This window comes from Fulmarus glacialis, unplaced genomic scaffold, assembly GCF_000690835.1.
Source record: "Fulmarus glacialis isolate BGI_N327 unplaced genomic scaffold, ASM69083v1 scaffold12621, whole genome shotgun sequence".
In the NCBI taxonomy this organism is placed as follows: Eukaryota; Metazoa; Chordata; class Aves; order Procellariiformes; family Procellariidae; genus Fulmarus; species Fulmarus glacialis.
In genome coordinates, this window is record NW_009194754.1 from 16201 (window position 1) to 36516 (window position 20316).

The 20316-nt window shown below is 38.1% G+C and overlaps 1 protein-coding gene across 1 annotated transcript; it reads right to left on the reverse strand.

The window, feature by feature from the left end:
• Positions 1-470: 470 nt before the first annotated feature.
• Positions 471-18296, reverse strand: KNG1 (kininogen 1). The gene is made up of 10 exons (XM_009587869.1): positions 18059-18296; positions 15037-15147; positions 13988-14072; positions 11344-11516; positions 9515-9622; positions 6159-6240; positions 5361-5527; positions 3802-3909; positions 2744-2836; positions 471-1184 (listed from the first exon to the last, which is right to left on the reverse strand). The coding sequence occupies exons 1-10, from the start codon at positions 18251-18253 to the stop codon at positions 471-473; spliced, it is 1836 nt and encodes a 611-aa protein (XP_009586164.1). The 5' UTR covers positions 18254-18296.
• Positions 18297-20316: the final 2020 nt, after the last annotated feature.

The window sequence follows — 20316 nt, forward strand, 5'->3', positions numbered from 1 at the left end:
AGAAATACTATTTCAGATGTCTAAAAAGGTATCCTTGCTCTGTATTGGCTTGCTTTTGTCTTACCCATATTTGGTTGAGATTCATGTAATCTGCGGAATTCTTTGTGCCATTGTTTTAAACATAATACAGTGAGATTTGACGCAGTGATTCACTTTGTGCTTATAGAAACTTGAGGCAGATGAGATACAATTTTATCTTCTGCAGAAGAAGGCTATTGACTTGCCCGGTCCCTTTACTAGACTGGTTCTGAATCATTGGTGCCATTGCCTGATTTACATCTTTGCAAATATATGCAAATACAGAGTATTGCCATGTGGTCTTAGGTCCCCAGAAGTGCTGGTGACCTACTTGAGTATCTCAGCTAACAGAATAGGAGCTTTTGCCTCTTCACATTTTATACATTTCAAAAGGCAGTATTTTTCTTATTTTTCTATGTATAATTTCTGAAAAGCATCCTACAATGTTTGAATTATAGTAAAGCATCTGAGAGATCAAGGTCTTTCTCTTTGTTTCGGGGAGGTGTTGAGTTTTCTGTTGCTGGATTGATGTTTTCTACTGCAGAAGGCAAGAGATCCTCATTTGTGAATTCTCTGGGAAAGCTAGTAGGAGCTGGAAGGTCCATTATATGTTTCCATGGTTTTCCAGGACATCTGCGGAGAGGAGATTCTGGGCGATCTGGCAACCCATTAAATAAAGAAGTATCGGGAAGAATTAGTGGTTCTGTAGGTGTGCTGGTTTCCTTTCCTGCAACCCCTAAGTTAACTAGCTCTGATGCTGTTTCGGCACTGGATGATGGGAGGGTTTCATTTTGATTAAAACCCCTTTCATGGGACTCCTCAGAAGACTTGGGGTTTGGATGTTTATGTTTAGCATTTTTACTGTGTTTTTTATGCCCGCACCCATGGCCAGTTCTGTGCCCACAGCCAATTTCATGCCTATGCCTTTTGCCAGACTCATGATCCTTTTTATATTCATGCCTGTGTTTATGCCCGTGTTTATGCCTGTGTTTATGCTCAGGTTCACCTTCACTTTCTGGTTCCTGTCCACCATCTTTTCTCGTCTCTTTGCCAGGTCTTTGCCTTTCTTCTTCATTTTTATCAGAGCATGAAATTTCATTTGGCTGGTCTAGCGTAGCAAAGGTTCGGAAAGGTGTGAATCCAGGAGGCCTTCTTAGAAATACACCCTAAAAAACATTGCAATAATAGCCATATTTGTTACATGAACAAGAACAATAGCTTCAGATTTGGGAAATTCAGAAGTTGGCTCATTGCAGTACATGAGTCACTTAGCAAAACTATGTTACCAGATTTTTAAAGTGAACTAAATAATTATCTTTTCTATCTGTGATAAGCATGGAAACATAAACATCCTCCCAAATAACTCCAGAGTATTTTAGCAGTTACATGTTAAAAGAACAATTTATATATCGCTGAAATTCTGCCAGTTTAACATGGGAATGATGCTATAGAGAGGAAAATGTGTACTGGTTTTAATTTATGAACAGTACAGTTGATTTCTAGGACTAAATGTCCCTGCACTTGTTAGAGTATAACACTCCGTTGTATAAAACCAATTTATGCTAAAGGCTAACACATCTCTGAGTAGTCTCAATATATAATCTCAAAATATTCAAAAGATCTGCGTCGTTTTGTTATATGAAATGTAACTATTCAATTTTTTGTTTGATTTGACATATGCATTTCATAAGACTGCTTAGAAATAACAGATATAGGTTAAAGCTGATAATATGAAACATTCAGTTGTTACTGAGTAATCTCTATTTCCCCATCGCTGTTCAACTGGAAGACAGAGACTGAATGCATGGTGTATAGTCACTATCCAACATGGGTTTCATTTCTATCCACCAAAGTGTCTGATCATTATCTAGCTGCAAATGAGAGTTGTTTGGGATGGAGCTAAATTTGAAAGTTGATGTGGATGCAATATTGTAGTGAAAACAAAGAGGAGAGACATTTATTAGTTGATGCATAATGAATAGGTAGTTATGAAAGTGCTGAGCACAGTGAAGTTATTAATTATGAATGCAAGTTAATCAATCTTACTTCATTCAGTGTATCTTCTCTTGGTCATTGGGGAGCATGGGAGTCCCTGCATTTATTAAAAAACCTGCAATCATCAGAACTAAAAAAGTTCTGATAATAAAAAAGATTTACATTCCATTCTGAAATTTTCAAACTGACCACGTTCAGGGCTAGTTAATTGTGGAGCTGGGCAGGAAGGAAACTGAAAGACCTTCCTACAGAGATTGACAACTCGTGGCAGAAGATCTGCTGCTCTACTAATATGAAAAGATTCACAGATGCTTTTGAAGTCTGTGGGGTATAATTATTGCGTTGCCAAATACATTTTTGTCTCAATTTTTAAACCTAGCATGAATAGTAATTCAAAGGACCTGGTGGGACTTGATACTTCAGAGCTTTACTGATAATGCAAGGGAGTAGTCAGCAGGCAGAATGTTCTGTCTGTCCTGTTGCCTTTGTATTCCTGTAATCACTGTGTTGTCTACTGTCTCACCTTGTGGTGAAACTGACTTTGATGTAACAAGTTGCTGAGGTTAGAGGGTGAGAGGGAGGAGTGTGGCATTACTGAGGTTATTGAAAGAACTGTGTGTTCCTTTATTTTTGGTACAAATATGGGATATTTTGGAATGGATAATGAATTTAATGACTGCCTTTGTTCTATGCTCTACTTATAATGATGGGTAAGGAAGAGGAATCATACCATTGACCGTTCTTTAGAGCAGTTAACCTGCTGGGGAAAGATTTTATTCTCCCATGGGATCACGTGAATCTGTGCTTCACATGGCAATGGTGCCTGTGGACAAAACAAAAATCAACACGTTAAGGCAACAAAACATCTGACACAAAGAGAGAGAGTTGTGCATGAAAAAAATATGTTTTTAAAATAATATTTCTAAATACAAATATACGTGGAACTTTACCCAGGTATCTATGAAATCCATCTTAGTGATGACGACTTCTGTATTGGGACACATCACTGCCTAGCTTTTTGACATTATAGTATGCCTGTGTGAACACTTTAATTGAGCTTTGGATTGGAGAGTGGATCTTGAAAAATTGGATTTTTCATCTGCAGCACTTTTGGAGGACTGACTTTAATCTTCATGATATTCCTAAGAAATATTGCTTGTTGGTGGTATTTCTTCTACTAAAAATTGGGAAATTGAGATAGAGAGAAAGGCAATTTTTTTCTATTTAGTGCCTGCTGCACTAACATTTTAAAATCTCACAGGTAAGCGTTGTTCTTTTACTGGTGGTAAAAGAGAGGGGACCAATTTCCAAACAACTTCCTTGCCAATGGTTTCTGGCCCTACCAGTGCCTACTCTCCAGCGTCTGGAACACATTTTCCCAGTATTAGCAGCATGCACTCCAGAAACATTATTCTTTTGCACACCAGTAACACTCCAGTCTCACGTTTTCCTTAGCTGCAAGTCCACAGAGTCAGGAGTATTGCAGCTATTTCATTTTGCAGCAGCCTCCTCCCCTCCTTTCTTTGATTCATTATTGTCAGAAGACAGTTCCTTCTGCTTTGCAGTGAGCACTGATCCTCCAGTTGGAGTGACTTAGTTTAAGCTTCATGTTTTACTAACAGTGTCACTGGCTTGGGTTACAAACAGTGAAAGGTGTCTTTGTTGAAACAAAAGTTTACTGAAAGAGGTAACAGAATTCAGGATGTGATTTTACTTAAGTGTTTACAATTTCTGGTGCAAATGAATTTGTCCATTAGGAACATTACAGTTGGCAACATCATTTCTTACACTGTCTGATGTGGCTTCACAGTCTTCATTAAGTTTTTCCAACTCTTTCTTTGAGCAGTTCGTCTTCCGGACTGAAAATGTTAAATGGTAGTTTTGTCCTGCAACCACCTGAAATATTAGCAAGAAGGCTTTCTGTGGTAAAGGCATTTTATTGAAAAGGGTTCACGGAAAGATGTTTTTCTACAAGCTTATACTACTCATATTCTACAAGTCCTGACCACTGGGACAACATATGTTAAGAACAATATTAAAATATTTGGCAGCAAAACTGTCTGCTTCTAATCAACTGATTTACTCCAGTTCCCATTCTCAAAAATTCCAGCATTGAAATTCAAGGAAACAGAAGGGTCAGAATAATACCAGGCCCAGAGTTTTGGCTTTGTTTTATTGGATGTCTGTGGTAATTTCATTAATAACAAATGAAATCATTAGAGATACTGCTGTAGAGAGCCAAATATGATGTAAGAAAAGTGGAATGTGAGTAAAATGAAGTGTGTGATGAACAGGCTCAGTTGAAAATGAACATATTTGCCAAATGCATTAAATAGAGAAACTGCATGGGTTCAAGGATGTGCCTGGTACGAGTTCACTTAGTAATTTTTACAGAGCCTAAGATAATATATCTTACTTCAGAGACGGCAGGAAAAACATGAAATTCTGTCTGTTTTAAGTCTATTTTAAATGTATGCTAATATCAATCATGATATGAAAAGTGAGAAAGAAGAAAAAAGTTTGAAAGAAGAAAAAAGGTTTAAAAGAAGAAAAAGCACAGATATTAGTACGATAACATGAGCTATTCAGAAAAACTCTGATGTGCTTTTAGTGCCTTCTCCAGTGATACCCCTCATACTCAGAAGTTGTTGACAAAGTATTTTCTGAACTACTCCACTGCCTTATTTTCAATTCCGTCCTAAACCTCTGTTTTGGTATGTTGGGACAATAAACAAGGCAAGTGCAAATGCTGACCAGTATTATCCTCTTGATTCCTTGTTCTTCTTTGTCGAGCTGTATTTATCTATATCTTAAGTTATGCACAGATGTTCGCTTCTGAATCTAGCTGGAGTATTATTAGCAGCAGAATCAGTATATAAATTAACAGATTTCTAAGGGAAATTGGGAAGCTCCATTTCTTGGACCTTACAGCTACTGTAGGGTGGACAGTGCCTAAAATAACATACAGAGTATTGGTGTGGTGGATCAAGTGGGTAGTTTCGTCTAATAAATGTTTTCTACTTTAACGTATGTTACAAAGGCTGGTAAAAAGTCTGGTAGATATACAGAAACCAGATACCCTATGTCAATCTTCTCATGCTTTTAAAATTGTGTTGTTTTAAGAAAAATTAAAAAATCAAGAGATAGGAGATTTTTAAATCACTACTGAATGCAAGCCAAGATGGATAAAATTTTGCAAGAAAAATTGCATGGATATTTCAGTTACCACATATATCAACACTTAGAGAAAAACATTATTCCAAATCTAAATACAAACTTTAGGTAACATTCAGCTCAGACCAATAACACTGCCATATCTGTTCCTCATCTCTGTGGTATATCCCAACCTGAACTGTTGCTTCTTCTATTTCTCCACCTTTATAGTAGAAATCATCATTGCTCTCCAAATTATACTTCTCCATAGAAACCTTCAGTAGTTCCTTCAGTTCTGGACTATCATTTGGGATAGTCTTTCGACAACCAGTGCGAGTGGCAGGAATTACCGTGTCTTCAACTGAAAGAAACCAACAGATTTAAGATCTAAGGAACAAAAGATTCAATGTAGATATAGGCTGGGAAAAACAGTTAGTTATAAACCCCTGCCTTCTGGGACGCTTTGTATTTGGGTCTATCAAATGAAACCAAAATACCTTCAGTTTTATGTGATCAACATTATCATATCTTGGTTATCTAAAAGAGCACTGCATCAGCACCAAGTGTCTCAGTGGACACTTAACAAGTTTCCTCATAGAAACAAGAATTGTGTGTACCAATTGCGGGCAGCTAGCAAATAAAGAGGGAACATCTGTACGTATGGAAGGACCTGAATCAGGTGGAACAAGACGTGCATGTTATTGGCAATGAATGAGTATGTTGAAGAATATCATTATCATTTCTTGAAGAAAAACAAATCTGAATGGGTGAGAATGGAGCACTTACTACATGGAGTAGTAAAAACACTTGTCGGAAGTGAAAAAAATACATGGTAATATTTCATTAAGAGGCAGTGCTTTTTTGGTCACAGAATAATTACTTTCTCTTGTTATTACCTGTTTTCATCTCGTGCGGTTTTATTTTGTCTTTTTTTACAATTGAAAGCATTGAAAATTGCAGAACTTTTAAAATTGATAGTGCCTATTACATACCTGGAAGCTTGCATTGGCTTGCAATATCTACGATCTGTGCGTGAAGGTTTTGATATGCTTTGGCATCACATTTACCTATACGCTGGAGTAAAAAAACCAAAACAGTTCCTTATTATTTAGAAATAATGAACAAGTTCACATCCTAATACCTTCCTGCTAACAGAATAAGTCAAGCATACTACTACTAATTCCTCTCTTCCTTCAATACACCAGGAGCAAGAAGCCTGACAGACAGTCTGCAGAGCCAATAAATGATCAGGGTTCAAAAGGACCACTCAGAGAAAATAAAACCATAAAAGAGAAGCTAAACGAACTATTTGTATATGTTCATTACAGAAGGAAATGGGGAGGTTTACAAGCCAGAATCCTATTTCGTGGAGAACTCACTGGAATTTCTGTCTCAAACGGTAAAGACCAAAAAGAAAATCACACAACTAACAAATCAAATGTTACTGAGTTTCCTGTATTTACTCAGGTGTTCTAAAGGAACTGTGGTAGATGACTTGCTTAAAATTGCCTTGATATCTTAGGGCTGGAAGAAAGCAGATGTTGATCCTGTTCTTTTTTAAAAAGGTTGTAGACCCATAAAACTGATGTCTGTACCATTCAAGTGATTAGAAATGGTAATAAGGAAAGAACTAGGAAGCGTGAATACATCAAGGAGAGACCGGGGTTTTCGTTGTAAACAGAAGTTGTATTTTGCAGATTTGTCGAAGTTCTTCAAAAGTGTCAACAAATGTGGGTAAAGAGGCCTGTTGATAAAGTATACGTAGATTTTCAGAAAGGTTTCAGTGAAGTCCCTTATCAAAGACTCTAAAGGAAACTAATCAACTGTAGAATAAGAAGAAAGATGGTTATAATTCAAGATCAAGATCTTAGCACTATGACAGATACTTGAAAATGTCATCCATAAAAAAATCTGCTTAGTAGTGGTTTAGAAAAAATAATAAAAAAATAATGTCAAGGCTTATTATCCAGGTTAAGGAGAATGACATTATGCCCCACTATAGCTCTGTGGTTCACATGCATGTTGAATACAGGGTGCAATTCTGGTCCTCCCATTTCAAAATGAATAGTACAGAGCTGAATGGAAGTATGGAACAACTTCCATGGCATTTGGTCATTCCAAGGTATGGAATATTCTATATATTAGAATATAGATGTGTATAGAATATATCATATTCTAATAACATCTGTTGATGATCTGTTAGCAAGGCTGCTTAACCGTTCAGGGGATAGATAAGTGATAAAGATCCGATCCCACAAACCCTGTGTGATCAAAGCGGTCTGTGAATGAGGTAGCACTCCTGCATGATGTGAAGTGAACAGAAGTCATTACCCGGTTAGCCAGAAACTCAGACTCAAGCAGATTAAGTAACTTCCTCAAGGTTTAAGGGCAAGCATGGGTAATCATAGAATCATTTAGGTTGGAAAAGACCTTTAAGACCATCAAGTCCAATTGTTAACATAGCACTGCTAAGTCCACCGCTAAACCATGTCCCTAAGCACCACATCTACGCATCTGTTAAATACCTCCAGGGATGGTGACTCAACCACTTCCCTGGGCAGCCTGTTCCAATGCTTGATAACCCTTTTGGTGAAGTCACCGCTTGTGATTGGCCGCCGACTGGATTTAACTCCATTCACCACAACTCTTTGGGCCTGGCCAGTTTTTTACCCAGCGAAGAGTATACCCGTCAAAGCCATGAGCAGCCAGTTTCTCCAGGAGAATGCTGTGGGAGATGGTGTCAAAGGCTTTACTAAAGTCTGGGTAGACAACATCCACAGTCTTTCCCTCATTCACTAAGCGGGTCACCTTGTCATAGAAGGAGATCGGGCTAGTCAAGCAGGACCTGCCTTTCATAAACTCATGCTGACTGGGCCTGATCACCTGGTTGTCCTGTAGGTGTCATGTGATGGCACTCAAGATGATCTGCTCCATAACCTTCCCTGGCACTGAGGTCAGACTGACAGGCCTGTAGTTCCCCAGATCCTCCTTCCGGCCCTTCTTGTAGATGGGCGTCACATTTGCTAACCTCCAGTCAACTGGGATCTCCCCGGTTAGCCAGGACTGCTGATAAATGATTGAAAGTGGCTTGGTGAGCACTTTTGCCAGCTCCCTCAGTACACTTGGGTGGATCCCATCCGGCCCCATAGACTTGTGTGTGTCTAAGTGGTGTAGCAGGTTGCTAACGATTTCCCCTTGGATTATGGGGGCTTCATTCTGCTCCCCGTCCCTGTCTTCCAGATCAGGGGGCTGGGTATCTCGAGAACGACTGGTCTTACTATTAAAGACTGAGACTTTAAGTACCTCAGCCTTTTCCTTATCCTTTGTCACTATGTTTCTCCCCGCATCCAATAAAGGATAGAGATTCTCCTTAGCCCTCCTTTTGTTGCTAATGTATTTGTAGAAACATTTTTAATTGTCTTTTATGGCAGTAGTCAGATTAAGTTCTAGTTGGGCTTTGGCCCTTCTAGAGGAGAAGATTTGCTTCTAATGGAGAGATTTGCTTCAGCTAGTCTGATTCTCACTCTCCTATTATTTACCACAGTGTTGTCATTCTTTCCTTTTTTGATCGATGCTTCTGAAATATTCTTGAGACATCCAAGGAGTAATTTTCAAGCAGGAGAGGCTCTTGAATGTAACGCTCAACAGTGCACCTCCACAACAGCTGAAACAGATGCGAGTCAGGACTCCAGTGGTTCCTCCCCTCCCATTTACCACCACTGTTTGTTATGACTCTACGTTCCTGGCCTCTACGTTGTTTTTGCAGAAGCATTTGTGTGACTCGAAGCTGAACTGGTTCAGGGAGGTAGGTTAAGAGAGCAACCCTCTGTTTTTGGTACAGTTAATTCTGTTCCAGGTCAGAGAAGCAGAGGAAGTACCTGGGTTTGCAACACTGTTTAGCTAGAGTATGTATGTTTGTTAATAAATTTCTTTTGAAGCTCTCTTATTTGGACTGTGGTAGAGGTTAAGTAATAATACAGCTACTTATTTTTCTTAGAAAATATGTCTTAAGCTGGAAAAACAGTGCTAATTCTAATTATCGCTTTTTGGGTTGTACATGAGTAACTCCTTGAATATCTGGATAGGAACTGCTCAAGGGATTTATTATTTGGGTGAGACTCTTTAGATTCTATAGAGTAATCTGTAAACATTTCAGTGGTTGTCTTAGTCACTGATTCAGGAGAAGGCATGGATGTTCTAATTACATAAATAGACAGTTATCTATAAGCCTGGATTTAAACTTCATTCACAAGAGAAGCAAGACTATAAATATTTTCTTAAGTCAGATCTCAGTGATTATTTGTTAATATGATATTTTCTTGATAAACAGATTTTGAAGATTACTTACACCTCTAAAAGTGATTTTGCACTCTGGAGTTAAATCTTGAAATTGGTTTTTGGAGCAATTAGTCTCCTCGATTTCATATTTAATTAGGTAATTCCATCCAGCTACCACCTGGAACAGATATTTAGGGGATACATTATGTAAAGCAATACAAACTTGGAAGTTAAACTATTAAATGTGATTAGCAAAGAAAGCAAAACTACTCTTCTAGTGCCTTCCATCCATCAAATCACTGTGCAGTCATTGAGCCATAGAGTATTCATGGACAGCAAAAAAAATCTTGTCCTTGTGATACAAAAAGTAAACTAAGTCATGCATATATTAGAAGTGCACTTTGTATTTGGATTCCACTTCTCCTGGCAAGCCTGCAGCCTCATAATGCTTGGTTTCTTGCACTTTCCTCCAAAGTATCTGTTACTTATTACTCGCAGTGACAGGAAGCTGGTCTAGATAGATGACTATACTAATACAGCTTGGCAAGTCCTACGTTCCTGAGCCTGAGACATAGTAAACCAGTATCTGAATAATGTAACTTTATACTGCTGGCATCATTTGTTATTGAGTGTCCTGCATTTATCATCCACCTACAATTGTGTCTGCCTTGGGCTTTACCTTCCCCCGCCTGCTATTTTGTCCAGATTTGAGACCCTTGTTTTTCATTTTTCTCTCCAGGAAGCAGTTCAGTTTTCCTCACTGTGGCTACTGCTTCTTACCCATGAAATCTCTCCATGTCACGGTGTTGGGTCAGGTAGCATTGGATTAAAAAGGGAAAATAAGAATCAAATATAGGAACTTTCCATCCCAGCTCAATTAAAGTGGAGGGCTCTGACTAGTCTCTGTTGGCCAGAAGTGACATGACAGTTCTCTTTCTAGCTGCTGGATTGCAGCCTGTGACATTTTGTCATGTGGCTTAAATGTTGTGTAAGCTTGTCCTCTTGTCAACTAAGAGGATTGTTTCCATCAGTAAATAGAAAGAGGACAGTCTGAATTAAATCACGGGTCAAATTGACATGAGACCAGGAGATGCTTTTTGGCTAAGTAAATATGTACACATTCAAAGAAAAGGGTCTGTATTTGGCATTGGGTTATATACTAGTTAAAAACCAAATAAGAAACTTAACTTTCTAGCAATGTCACACCAATCCATAGGAGAGCCTTTCATAGGGAAATAATTGTTGCATGGAATACCAGATGACACGGAATTTCTGTGACCTGAGCAGTCCTTTCTTGCAAAGCAGATATTCCTGTGTGCAGATATCTTTCAGCAAGTGACATGCTGGCTTTTTGTTTTTCTTACCCATTTTTCCTGTATGGGGTTTACCCATCCTATAGCATATAGCAGCTGCTGACATATGGGTCCTATTGCATTGCAAAAACATAGATGCCTGCTGCTGTTTGAGAGGCTGTAGAGTATGAGACATCTGTGCAGACTGGCAGTTTGGCACAGAACCTAGGAGAGATCTGCTCCTGCTGGAGCTTCAGGGAGAGGCCAAGTGGAATACCCGAGAGCATCTGAGATGACACAAGATGCCTGTGTCAGCAATGAATGCAAATAAACTGGTGCTAAACACTGGTTAGATGCAACTACAGATGAAGAAAAAATGTTTACTATCAGTTTGTAAAGTTGACAGCTCTGAAAATCCAGTAGGTAACCATTTATGATTCCTTATAAATGAAGAGAATTATTTACAGGGTCTACACTCTATATGCATTTTGTATGCTTTTATTATGAAATATAAGCTGCCTTAAAATCAGAAATGTATACATAAAACAACCAAGGTACCTGGTTTTGGGTTTTTTTGGTAAAACTTAGAGAAAAATCATACACAAACCTGTATTTTAGCTTCTTTTATTTCCACAAGCTTAAAAAGGGCGGGTTCAGCACTGTGCCTGTTAAACTTTTGAATGGCTTGTTTCAGAATTTCTGACACTTCTGAGCTGTCACTTGATATAGGATGGAAGCATCCAAGACATGTAGCTTCAGTAAGTGTTATCTTTGGCGTAGCTGGAAAGGAGACAAACCAAAAAATATAGGGCTTCATGTAAAACAGCGTCAAGTTTTAGTTTTTCCTATCTGGGAATGAGAGAAAAGGTTCAATGAGCAAGAACCTTTCCTGCTTTTAATTGGAGTGATCAGCCAAACCCACATTTCAGTTTCAGGGCCTGCAAAGACATTCATTGTGTTTAGAAACAGGCTTTGGTTTGTGGTGGTAGGGGCCATCCATGACATTTGGATCTAGGGATAGTTTCAGCAGCAAACTTCATTCAGAGGAGTGAGTTCAGGAGTCACTGAATCTCTGAAAAACCTTGCATGTAGTTTTGACACCACTAAGGAAGGGTCATCCCTCATTCAGTCAGGGAAGAACCAGTGGAGGCTACAACTAAGGAGATGTTCCTCAACAAAGCTCACCCACTGTGTGCAGCTGCTTACTGTCCTCCCCATGTTTCAGGATGGGGACTTTGACAGGAGTGTTTTGGCTCACCCATGTGAACTGCTCTGACTCTGAGCTCCTTAGGGACTGTAGTTGAATTATTCTACTGCTGTGTTGTTTGAACTCCCTCTGCTAGTCAGTTGGGCTGCCAGTTACCACTTGGTGTTACCTTCAGGCTTAACCAACTGGCTTGGCTGTGGATAGACAAGCTTGACAGGGGTGCTCAAACTTCTGTTTCCTACTACTAATCCTATTAACTCTCTTTCCTTTCTAGTAATCATGGATTGGATTTTCATAAATTAATTTTATAGTTCAATACATAAATTAATTTCATGATTCAGTGAGCTTGAGAATGAAAGTGGGACAATACGTGTTCTCTGTGGAATTGAAGTAAAATTTGTGTGCCTCATCCTCAGCTGGCATAAACTAGCTTTAATGGAGTTATGCCAGCTTGCACCAGCCAGGAAACCAGTCCAGGATCAATACGATCAAACAGTTCCACCAAGAAGGCTGAACAGTATGGTACCTAACATGGTGGGGAAATCCCTCACCAGTTAGGGTCTATTGTTTCACTCCTTCTGTTTGAATCCTTTGGATTAGATTTGGCTCCTCTGTACATTTGGAGTATCTCAGTGTAAGCAATACTATTTAGTCTTAGCTCTCCAAGGCGTACTTGAACAAAGTCTGGCCCTTCGTATTTCTAGCATCACTTATTTTGATTCAATAATGACAAATATATACATGTTATAGAAAAATGTGACCATGTTTTCAGGGAGTAATCACAAAGGAGATAATAAAACAGTACACCCAGTTCTAAACCAATTACGATCTCAGCATTTTCATAAGTGCTGAACAAATGTGTATTCTTTTTTCAGAGTTGCTATAACTTGGTAACAAGAGATGAGCTTCTTAGGCTGAATATGTGATTCATTTAAATTATGTTTGGTTTTTTAGCTTTCTAAGCAGAGATTCAACTGCAAATTCTCATGTATTCTCTGTGGGATTCACACACCTTTTACTGGCAACTAGATGTCACCATTGCCCTACAAATGTGTCTAAACCAAGCGGCGTTTATTCAGTAGCAGAACATGGAGTTTGTGTGTACTGCAGTTCCTAGAAGGACACTGACTGTAGGTATAGCCATTTAAGCTTTAAACAAGATAACTAGGAACAAAAAACAAAGATAAGCTGCCAAACATCTCAGAAATCACAGTAAATATTTCTGTACTTAATATGCACTTAGCTCCCTGCTACCCAGTTAGATGGATATTTTAAAACTAGCTTGGACATGTCTTACATGAACACTAGGCATAGGCACATAGAGATCTCAGTTGCAAAGCTTTAAAACAATGTGATCTCTTTCTAATAAAGGAAATTGCTATGTGAACATAACAGTCATATATGAATGTCTTATAGGCAAGAAATTTAGTACTGCTTATTGTTAAGGTCTAAAAGATATCACAGTCTCTCTTACATAATTACATCTTTGCTAGATTTTTATTTTGTAAATGAAATTTTGTTTTTGTTCTTTTTTTGGTTGGGGTAAATATTTGTTTTGGTAAACTTTAACAGAAATAATTTAGACATTTTTAGTTTGGAGGAAATTAAGGTACAATTTTGTCATATAAAGTTTTTTCCTAATAATTTCTGGCACAGTTTTATACTTGAATAAGTAAGGAGACAAAATTAAAGTGTGACAAGTTGTATCTAGTCTCTAAGTTACTGATACGCTTTTGGTCTTAAGCAAATTAATTTTAACTGGTATAATTCCAGTGTTTGAAAAAACTTAACTACACACGCATGTGCCGGTTTTCATTATCCTAGGTGGAAACTGCCAGTGCTTCACTGACTTAGCCTATATGTGTGTAACAGTGAAGTGAAATTTTATCTTTAACATGTAGTTGCTTATGGAAGATTATTTATAAATGTCTGAGTAGAATGATAAGGAGCTCCTACCTTTAAAATTACCTGAAAGTCTCAGTATTACATTTTTCCCATTCTTATTTGTCATACTTGTTGAATGCTGCCCCAGACAGTTACATACCTGGAAAAATTTTGCAATCTTGCGAAACATTACTTGTTTTTTCAGCATTATTCATGTGAACTTGAGCTGTGCATTCTCCTGTTTTCTGCAAAAACATATGACAACATTTGTCTTAAACTTGCTGAAGAAAAATGCAGTGCTATATATTCCTCTAGCTATTAAACAAAGTTGACAGTTGCAAATTGAGTTTGGGGAACAAGTTCATATGTACATTTGTAGTAATGTCTAGTTTGCTGTTTTGTTACTGGAAAAGGAACGGTTTTGTTGTTTGTGAGGAGAGTAGGGGGTGAACTGAGCAGATACTTTGAAAGATTGCTTTGTATCATGAACATGTATTAATGAACTAAAGAATTTACAGTCAGAATAACAGAAATGAACACATCCTCATAAATAAAGTCTGTATAAATTGTGTATTTACCTGATTTCCTTTCTGCTAGTACAAGATATACAGCAATGACTATGGCATTTCAGATTGATTCAAGTGATACTATGACTATCATCCCTTTCTTTGCATTGTGTACTGTGTGAAATAACAGTGACTTCCACTGGAAATGTGCAGTGTTCCTGCACGCTATGTGTGCCACAATTGTACCTCCTCTAGGTGCTCTCTAGTAGCATGAGCCAGACATGCTTTGCACTGCTAAAAGCTCTCTGGTAAATATTGTGCCATAGTGGGTTCCATGTCAGTTTTTTTGTTGGTGCAGATCTGAAGTCAATTTGGTTATGCAGGTTTCCATTATAGATAATTAATAGAAAGTTTTACAGCTCTCACACTCTCACAGTGCATGTATCTTATGTTGAATTTATTGTGAACCTTCATATTGTTCCCTTCTGCACATATTCAGGATTATAATGGTAAACTCACTATTATAATGGTTAACTGTAGAGTTGTAAACATTTCTGTACTGTACTTTAGTCCTATAAGCTCTCAAAAGCAACACAGCTAAAGAAGTTAAATTCTCTACTGTATTTTTTCCAAGTTGATTGCAGTCCTGGTCATTATGCTGATGTTTCTGTACGGAGAACTTTTAAAGAGGACGGATACTTACAGCCTCTGCAGGTACTTTGTAATCACAGTCTTGCCAGAGTTTGTTTTCCTCAGTGGCACAAGTGGTTTCTTGTATTCGATATTTCACATAGAATTGTGTGTCAGGACCTGCCTGGATAAAAACAATATGAATGTTATCATTTGCATAGTGATAGATCAAGTGAAAAGATAAGAGCTTCAAAAGGTAAATACTATCCATTGGTTACCTTATATTTTACAGTATGGTTTCAGATTAGCTGCTGGTCTCCATGCAAGGTCTCCCAAATCTTGGTAGTTCAATAATTGACTTATCTAATTATATTACTGAGCCCTTACCTACAATTACAATATATTGATACAATAGATACGCTATGCTCAACTACCTTCATTTTAACTTGTAGTACCAAGGGTTTTAAAACCAGAAAGAAGTGGTTAGGTTTTATACTCATATTCAAATGTACTCCAAATAAGCAAATTTGGGTTGCTGCTTGGATAGTTAGCATAATTACCAGCTTGAACTGTACTCCTGTCTGACTCCCTCACTCTCACTCTTGGCCTCCTCCCAGATCTGTCTACTTTCCTTCTGTACAACTCTACAGGCAGCTCAGAAACAGCAGCCAAGAACCCTCAGGCAGCCTGGCAGTGCCCAAACTGCCTTTACTCTATGGTAACAGGGTACTTACGCTGCTCTGCCTACTCGGGGGAAAGGGGCAAGGAGGGCATATGCTCTGGAGGCAGCCTTTGGCAGTGCCTGCAGTTTTCCTATAGGCATTAAAGGGTGAGCTGCACATGAGGGTAGCCTCAGGAATCCCATAAGATGAAATACAGACAAAGTATTAAGCAAACTTTGGTCTGGCCGGTGGAAGGGTTTCTGATGTTGGTAGATCAGTAGGGGGCATTTTCTCCTTGCCATAAACTGGGTAGTGAGCCTGTGCCTACAGGAAACATTAACACACTGCAAGGTTTGTGGTTCATCCTTTAGAGGAGATATAAAACCAGAAGTTACTAATCTTTTACAGCCACTAAAAGTGCCCTGCCAATGTGCCTTTTCAAATACAAACACAGGCAGTTGCTGTACTTTAACACTGGTTATCCTCAAATGATGCTGCTGGGAGAATTAAATGATAATTCTTGCCTTAGTGGTACCAAGAAAGTGAAGCTGAGCTGATGTGGGTGGAATATACTGGATGTATGCTGGTGTAGACAAAGAATTATATTCTGTGTTCTCTCAGTTCCTGTTGTGTATTGCTACAACTACGAAGAGTTGTGGAGGTACCTTGTATAATGGTTGCAAGTTGTAAAACAGAATGAAAGGGTCTCTAAAAATATAATGGACTTAGTCCTCAGCAGGTATAAACTGACATTTATGGAGCTGCATCAGATTATACTCTCTGGGATGTGGACTTAAAAAGAGCCAAATTCTGTTCTCTGTTACAGTGTTCTAAATCTGCAATAAATCAGCTCAGTGAGTAAACTAAATACCTGAGAAAAGACATTGTTTCTGTATGTTAGTTGTTGTTGGTTTATTTCATTATTATTATGAACAGCTATGCCTTTAACTGGGGCAGGTTCAGTCTTTTGCCAGTCAGCTTTTATGTTTTATTACCTTATCAATAATGAATGTACATGAATATGTAATAACCAGCTATTTAATTAATGCATTCGACATCGTGAGACTAGCGATGAGTAAAATCTATACTCTTTTTAGAGTTCTTTTAGAAAAAGAACATCAAATATGAGGAAATCTCTATTGCAGATTCCTTTTCTCTGTTTTTTACTTAACATCATAGTCAGATCCATGATTCAAACTAATAATTGATTTCCTTCTCAGATCTTTTAAGAAAAGGAAAGATGGATATCTATAGGAGGAAAGAGGAATAATAATTGCAATAAATATGTATTCTTAAAAATAGAACATTGTTTAAGATAAAATACTGAAACTAGTATCTGTCCTTTGGAAACATCAGCAAAAGGAAACATCAGCTCTGATATAAAGATGTTTGCATTTAGCTATTGTTAAGGATGTGTGTAGTTCAGTGAAGACAGTGGGACTACTCATTTGTTTGATATTCATTGTATAAAGGGTTTGCCAGATTAGTCTTTGTCACTGCATGCTAAAATCTCCCCGGTTTGAAAACAGGAAAACCAGAGTGTAGGTGCCAGGAGATGTGGGTAGTTTACTGTAAAGTGTTTAGAAATTCATGTCCCCTTTCTCAGGTCAATTTCTATCTGGGTAAAAGTGTCTAGTGATTTTGGAGTGCAAAATATTCTCTCTGACACTGGGTTTCTTGTGTTTTACATCTGAAAATCCAATCCAGTAGAAAAAAATGCTAATGTTGTTTTCAAGTAAAGTAATGCTTGTCATTATTATGGTAATATCATCTTTGTATGCCTCTCAGAGGTAAATACTCTTTTGTTAGATTAACGCTATACAGAAGGACTCCAGGCAAAGGATCATGTTTCATTCTTTTTTTCTTCTGTAATTTTAGCTGTCACCGTATTTGACTAAAATACCACCTAGTGCTTTTAGATAGATCTGTGACTCAGGACTAGTGTCAATCAAATAATAATCACAAACAATTTTTTCAGAGTATTGGCAAATTTTATCAGGTCATTCTTTTTTATGTGCGATACCAGCTCTTCCCAAGTCAAGATAATATTCAGTTTTTTTAGCAAGTGTGTTTTTGCCATTGATCTGAAAACCTTACTGATAATGGAAAGGGGTAGAATTCCCAACAGAGAAAGGAGAAAACAGAGTGGACTAGTAAGACAAATTGTATTAGTGATAGAAATTTTCTATTCTTTAGTCCTTGCATTAATAAGCAATTCACCAGCACACATAGTTCCATTGATAAGAACATAATATACATCCTGCTTGTTATGGTAACGAGTATCTTACCATGCAAGTCATTCCTTTGATTTTTTAAAACGTTTTTGGAAGACACTTTGCTGTCATGCTTGCTCTCTTATGAACAAGACGAAGATAATCTGATTCAGAGTGCATAAACAATTCCAACTTTTTTTTTTTTGCAAAGTCTACTTACAGTTCTCTTGGCTTCCATCACCATGTATAGAGCAAATTGATTACCAGTTGCTCTCTCTCCATTGTATTTCTTCAGTGCGGTGTCGACAGCTTTAAAGACATCAGGATCATCACAGTCCAAAAACTCAAATGGAAGAGGGGTGGCTCTACTAGACAAAAAACTACAGCAGAGTGCTAATGCAATGAAAGGTTTCATAACTGGACAAAAAAGGCCCCCTGAATTAGAAGGCTCTTTAAAAACCAAATGGAAAAGGAATGCCTGACAGGGTTTTAGTCACCTCTTCTGTTTTTCAGGAGCAATAGCTAAGTAAACAGAATGAGTGGGTTGCTGCGGTTGGTTAGTTCTCATCATACCCTGTTTATACTGCAAATAAAATTCTGAGTTTATCTAAATAAACTGTGTGGTCACCAGAATGACACTAAGGTTATCCACCTGCCATCAAGATAACAGGCTAAATAGCTGCAGGAGAGGACAGGTTTAGACTAAGCAGGATGGCCCCTGAACAAAAGAGAAAGCAGAATGTTTGTAGCTTTCTGGCTTCTTTTCTTAACATCTAAACTGCTACTGAGAATGAATTTTAGAAGGCTTAAACAAAACACCCAAGAAGGTCACAGTGGTAATGAAGTTCTGGTTCTGGACAACAACCTTGTAAATTTTATAGATCTGTTTAGTGTTCAGACTGCAATAGTTCTGAGAAGTCAGAACACGTTTGAAAAAAGTCTTTGGACAGATGCATATCATTGAATGTCACATAACTCTTCAACAACACTTGATAAACCTTGTCCTTCACGCTACTATTGGAAGTGTCCATCTTTGCTGCCATGTGGAGACTGCATTTGGACCATGGATTAGTCAGCCTTCATAATGTTTTGTTATCGTTACAGATAGGGAAAGTGATGCCCAAGAACAGGGGATTAAGTAATGTTGCCTGTGTCTGGCAGAGCCAGAATTAGAGCTGGCTGGGAACATCTGGTGCTTGCCTCCAGTGTTAAGCACCGAATAGCTTTGCTTTGAATCTGTGAACACCTTGGCATTGCCTCAGCTCCAGTGTTCCAGTTGTGTCTTGCTACAAGTTTTGGTTAAAGAAAATGCACTTTAGAGACTTTGTAGATAAACTATGCCAGAAATAAGGATGTTCGTACATGATAACGCACTTTTAAAAATTAGACAACCTTCACTCAGTTACACAAAATGCTGTCCCGTTTTGCTTCTTTTTCTTCAATGTAGCCCTCACACTGTATTTTACTTTATGCCATTAAAAAGCTACTTGGAGGACCAAATTACTAATTTTTTGAGATTAATCCCATGTTCTTGGTTATGAGATAACTGTCTGGACTAACTCATTGGGGTCCCAGGTCTGGCTGAATGGACTTTACCTTGATGGGGGCTAGAGTATAAAGAGACACCAGTATTCTTTCTTACTGCTCCTCCCAACTCAGTTTTCAGTGAGGAAGGTTCAGTGATAAAGAAAACATTTACATGAAAGGGTTATTACATGCATCTGCTTTTCTCCTCCCCTGAGAGGAATTACGAGCTATTTGAAAAGGGCTGTCCTTGAATGCAGTATTTCTGGTATATCACCACCAGCAACTGTAGCAATGGAAGTACCTGTGCAGGCCACCCTGCAGTGTTACACTACAAGTCATTAACTGTTCTCAGACCTTTTCTAGATAATGGTGGTAACCCAACCACCATTAGTCAATTTATGCTAGAGTATGCCTCATGGATGTTTACTGTGCTGCTAAACATCCATAGTAACAAAAAAGACAAAACTTTGGCAACTGTGTCAAGAAAAAAAATGCTTACATATTTTTATTTTCTTTTAATCTTTATAAAGCATGAATGTAGTGCCATGGATCATTTTTTATGAAAGGTGTTTAGGTTTCCTCTAGGTCAGATTTCCTCAGAGAAGTACATTATAATTATGAATTATGAGAAAATGAAAGATTTTAGATGGTAGTTTTCACTATTAGGGAATTTTCCTTTTTGTTAGAACTAAAGGAGCATTGTTTGCTGGGGAGGTTTGTACCCATTCACTTTATCTGAGGGCCTCAGAACTTTGAGCCTTTCAGTTACAGTGGAGTCTGAGATAGCTGGGATCAAGAGGCAGGTTGGAATACTTGTCTTAATCATTATTTTCAGTGCTTCTCCTCCCTAGAAATTGTATGCTTTTTCCTCTTCTCCACGTGCTGTTTTCATTCATTGTACAACTGTCATTGGCCCTGCAACTCTCAAGCCAGGAACATCTTTCTCTGAGA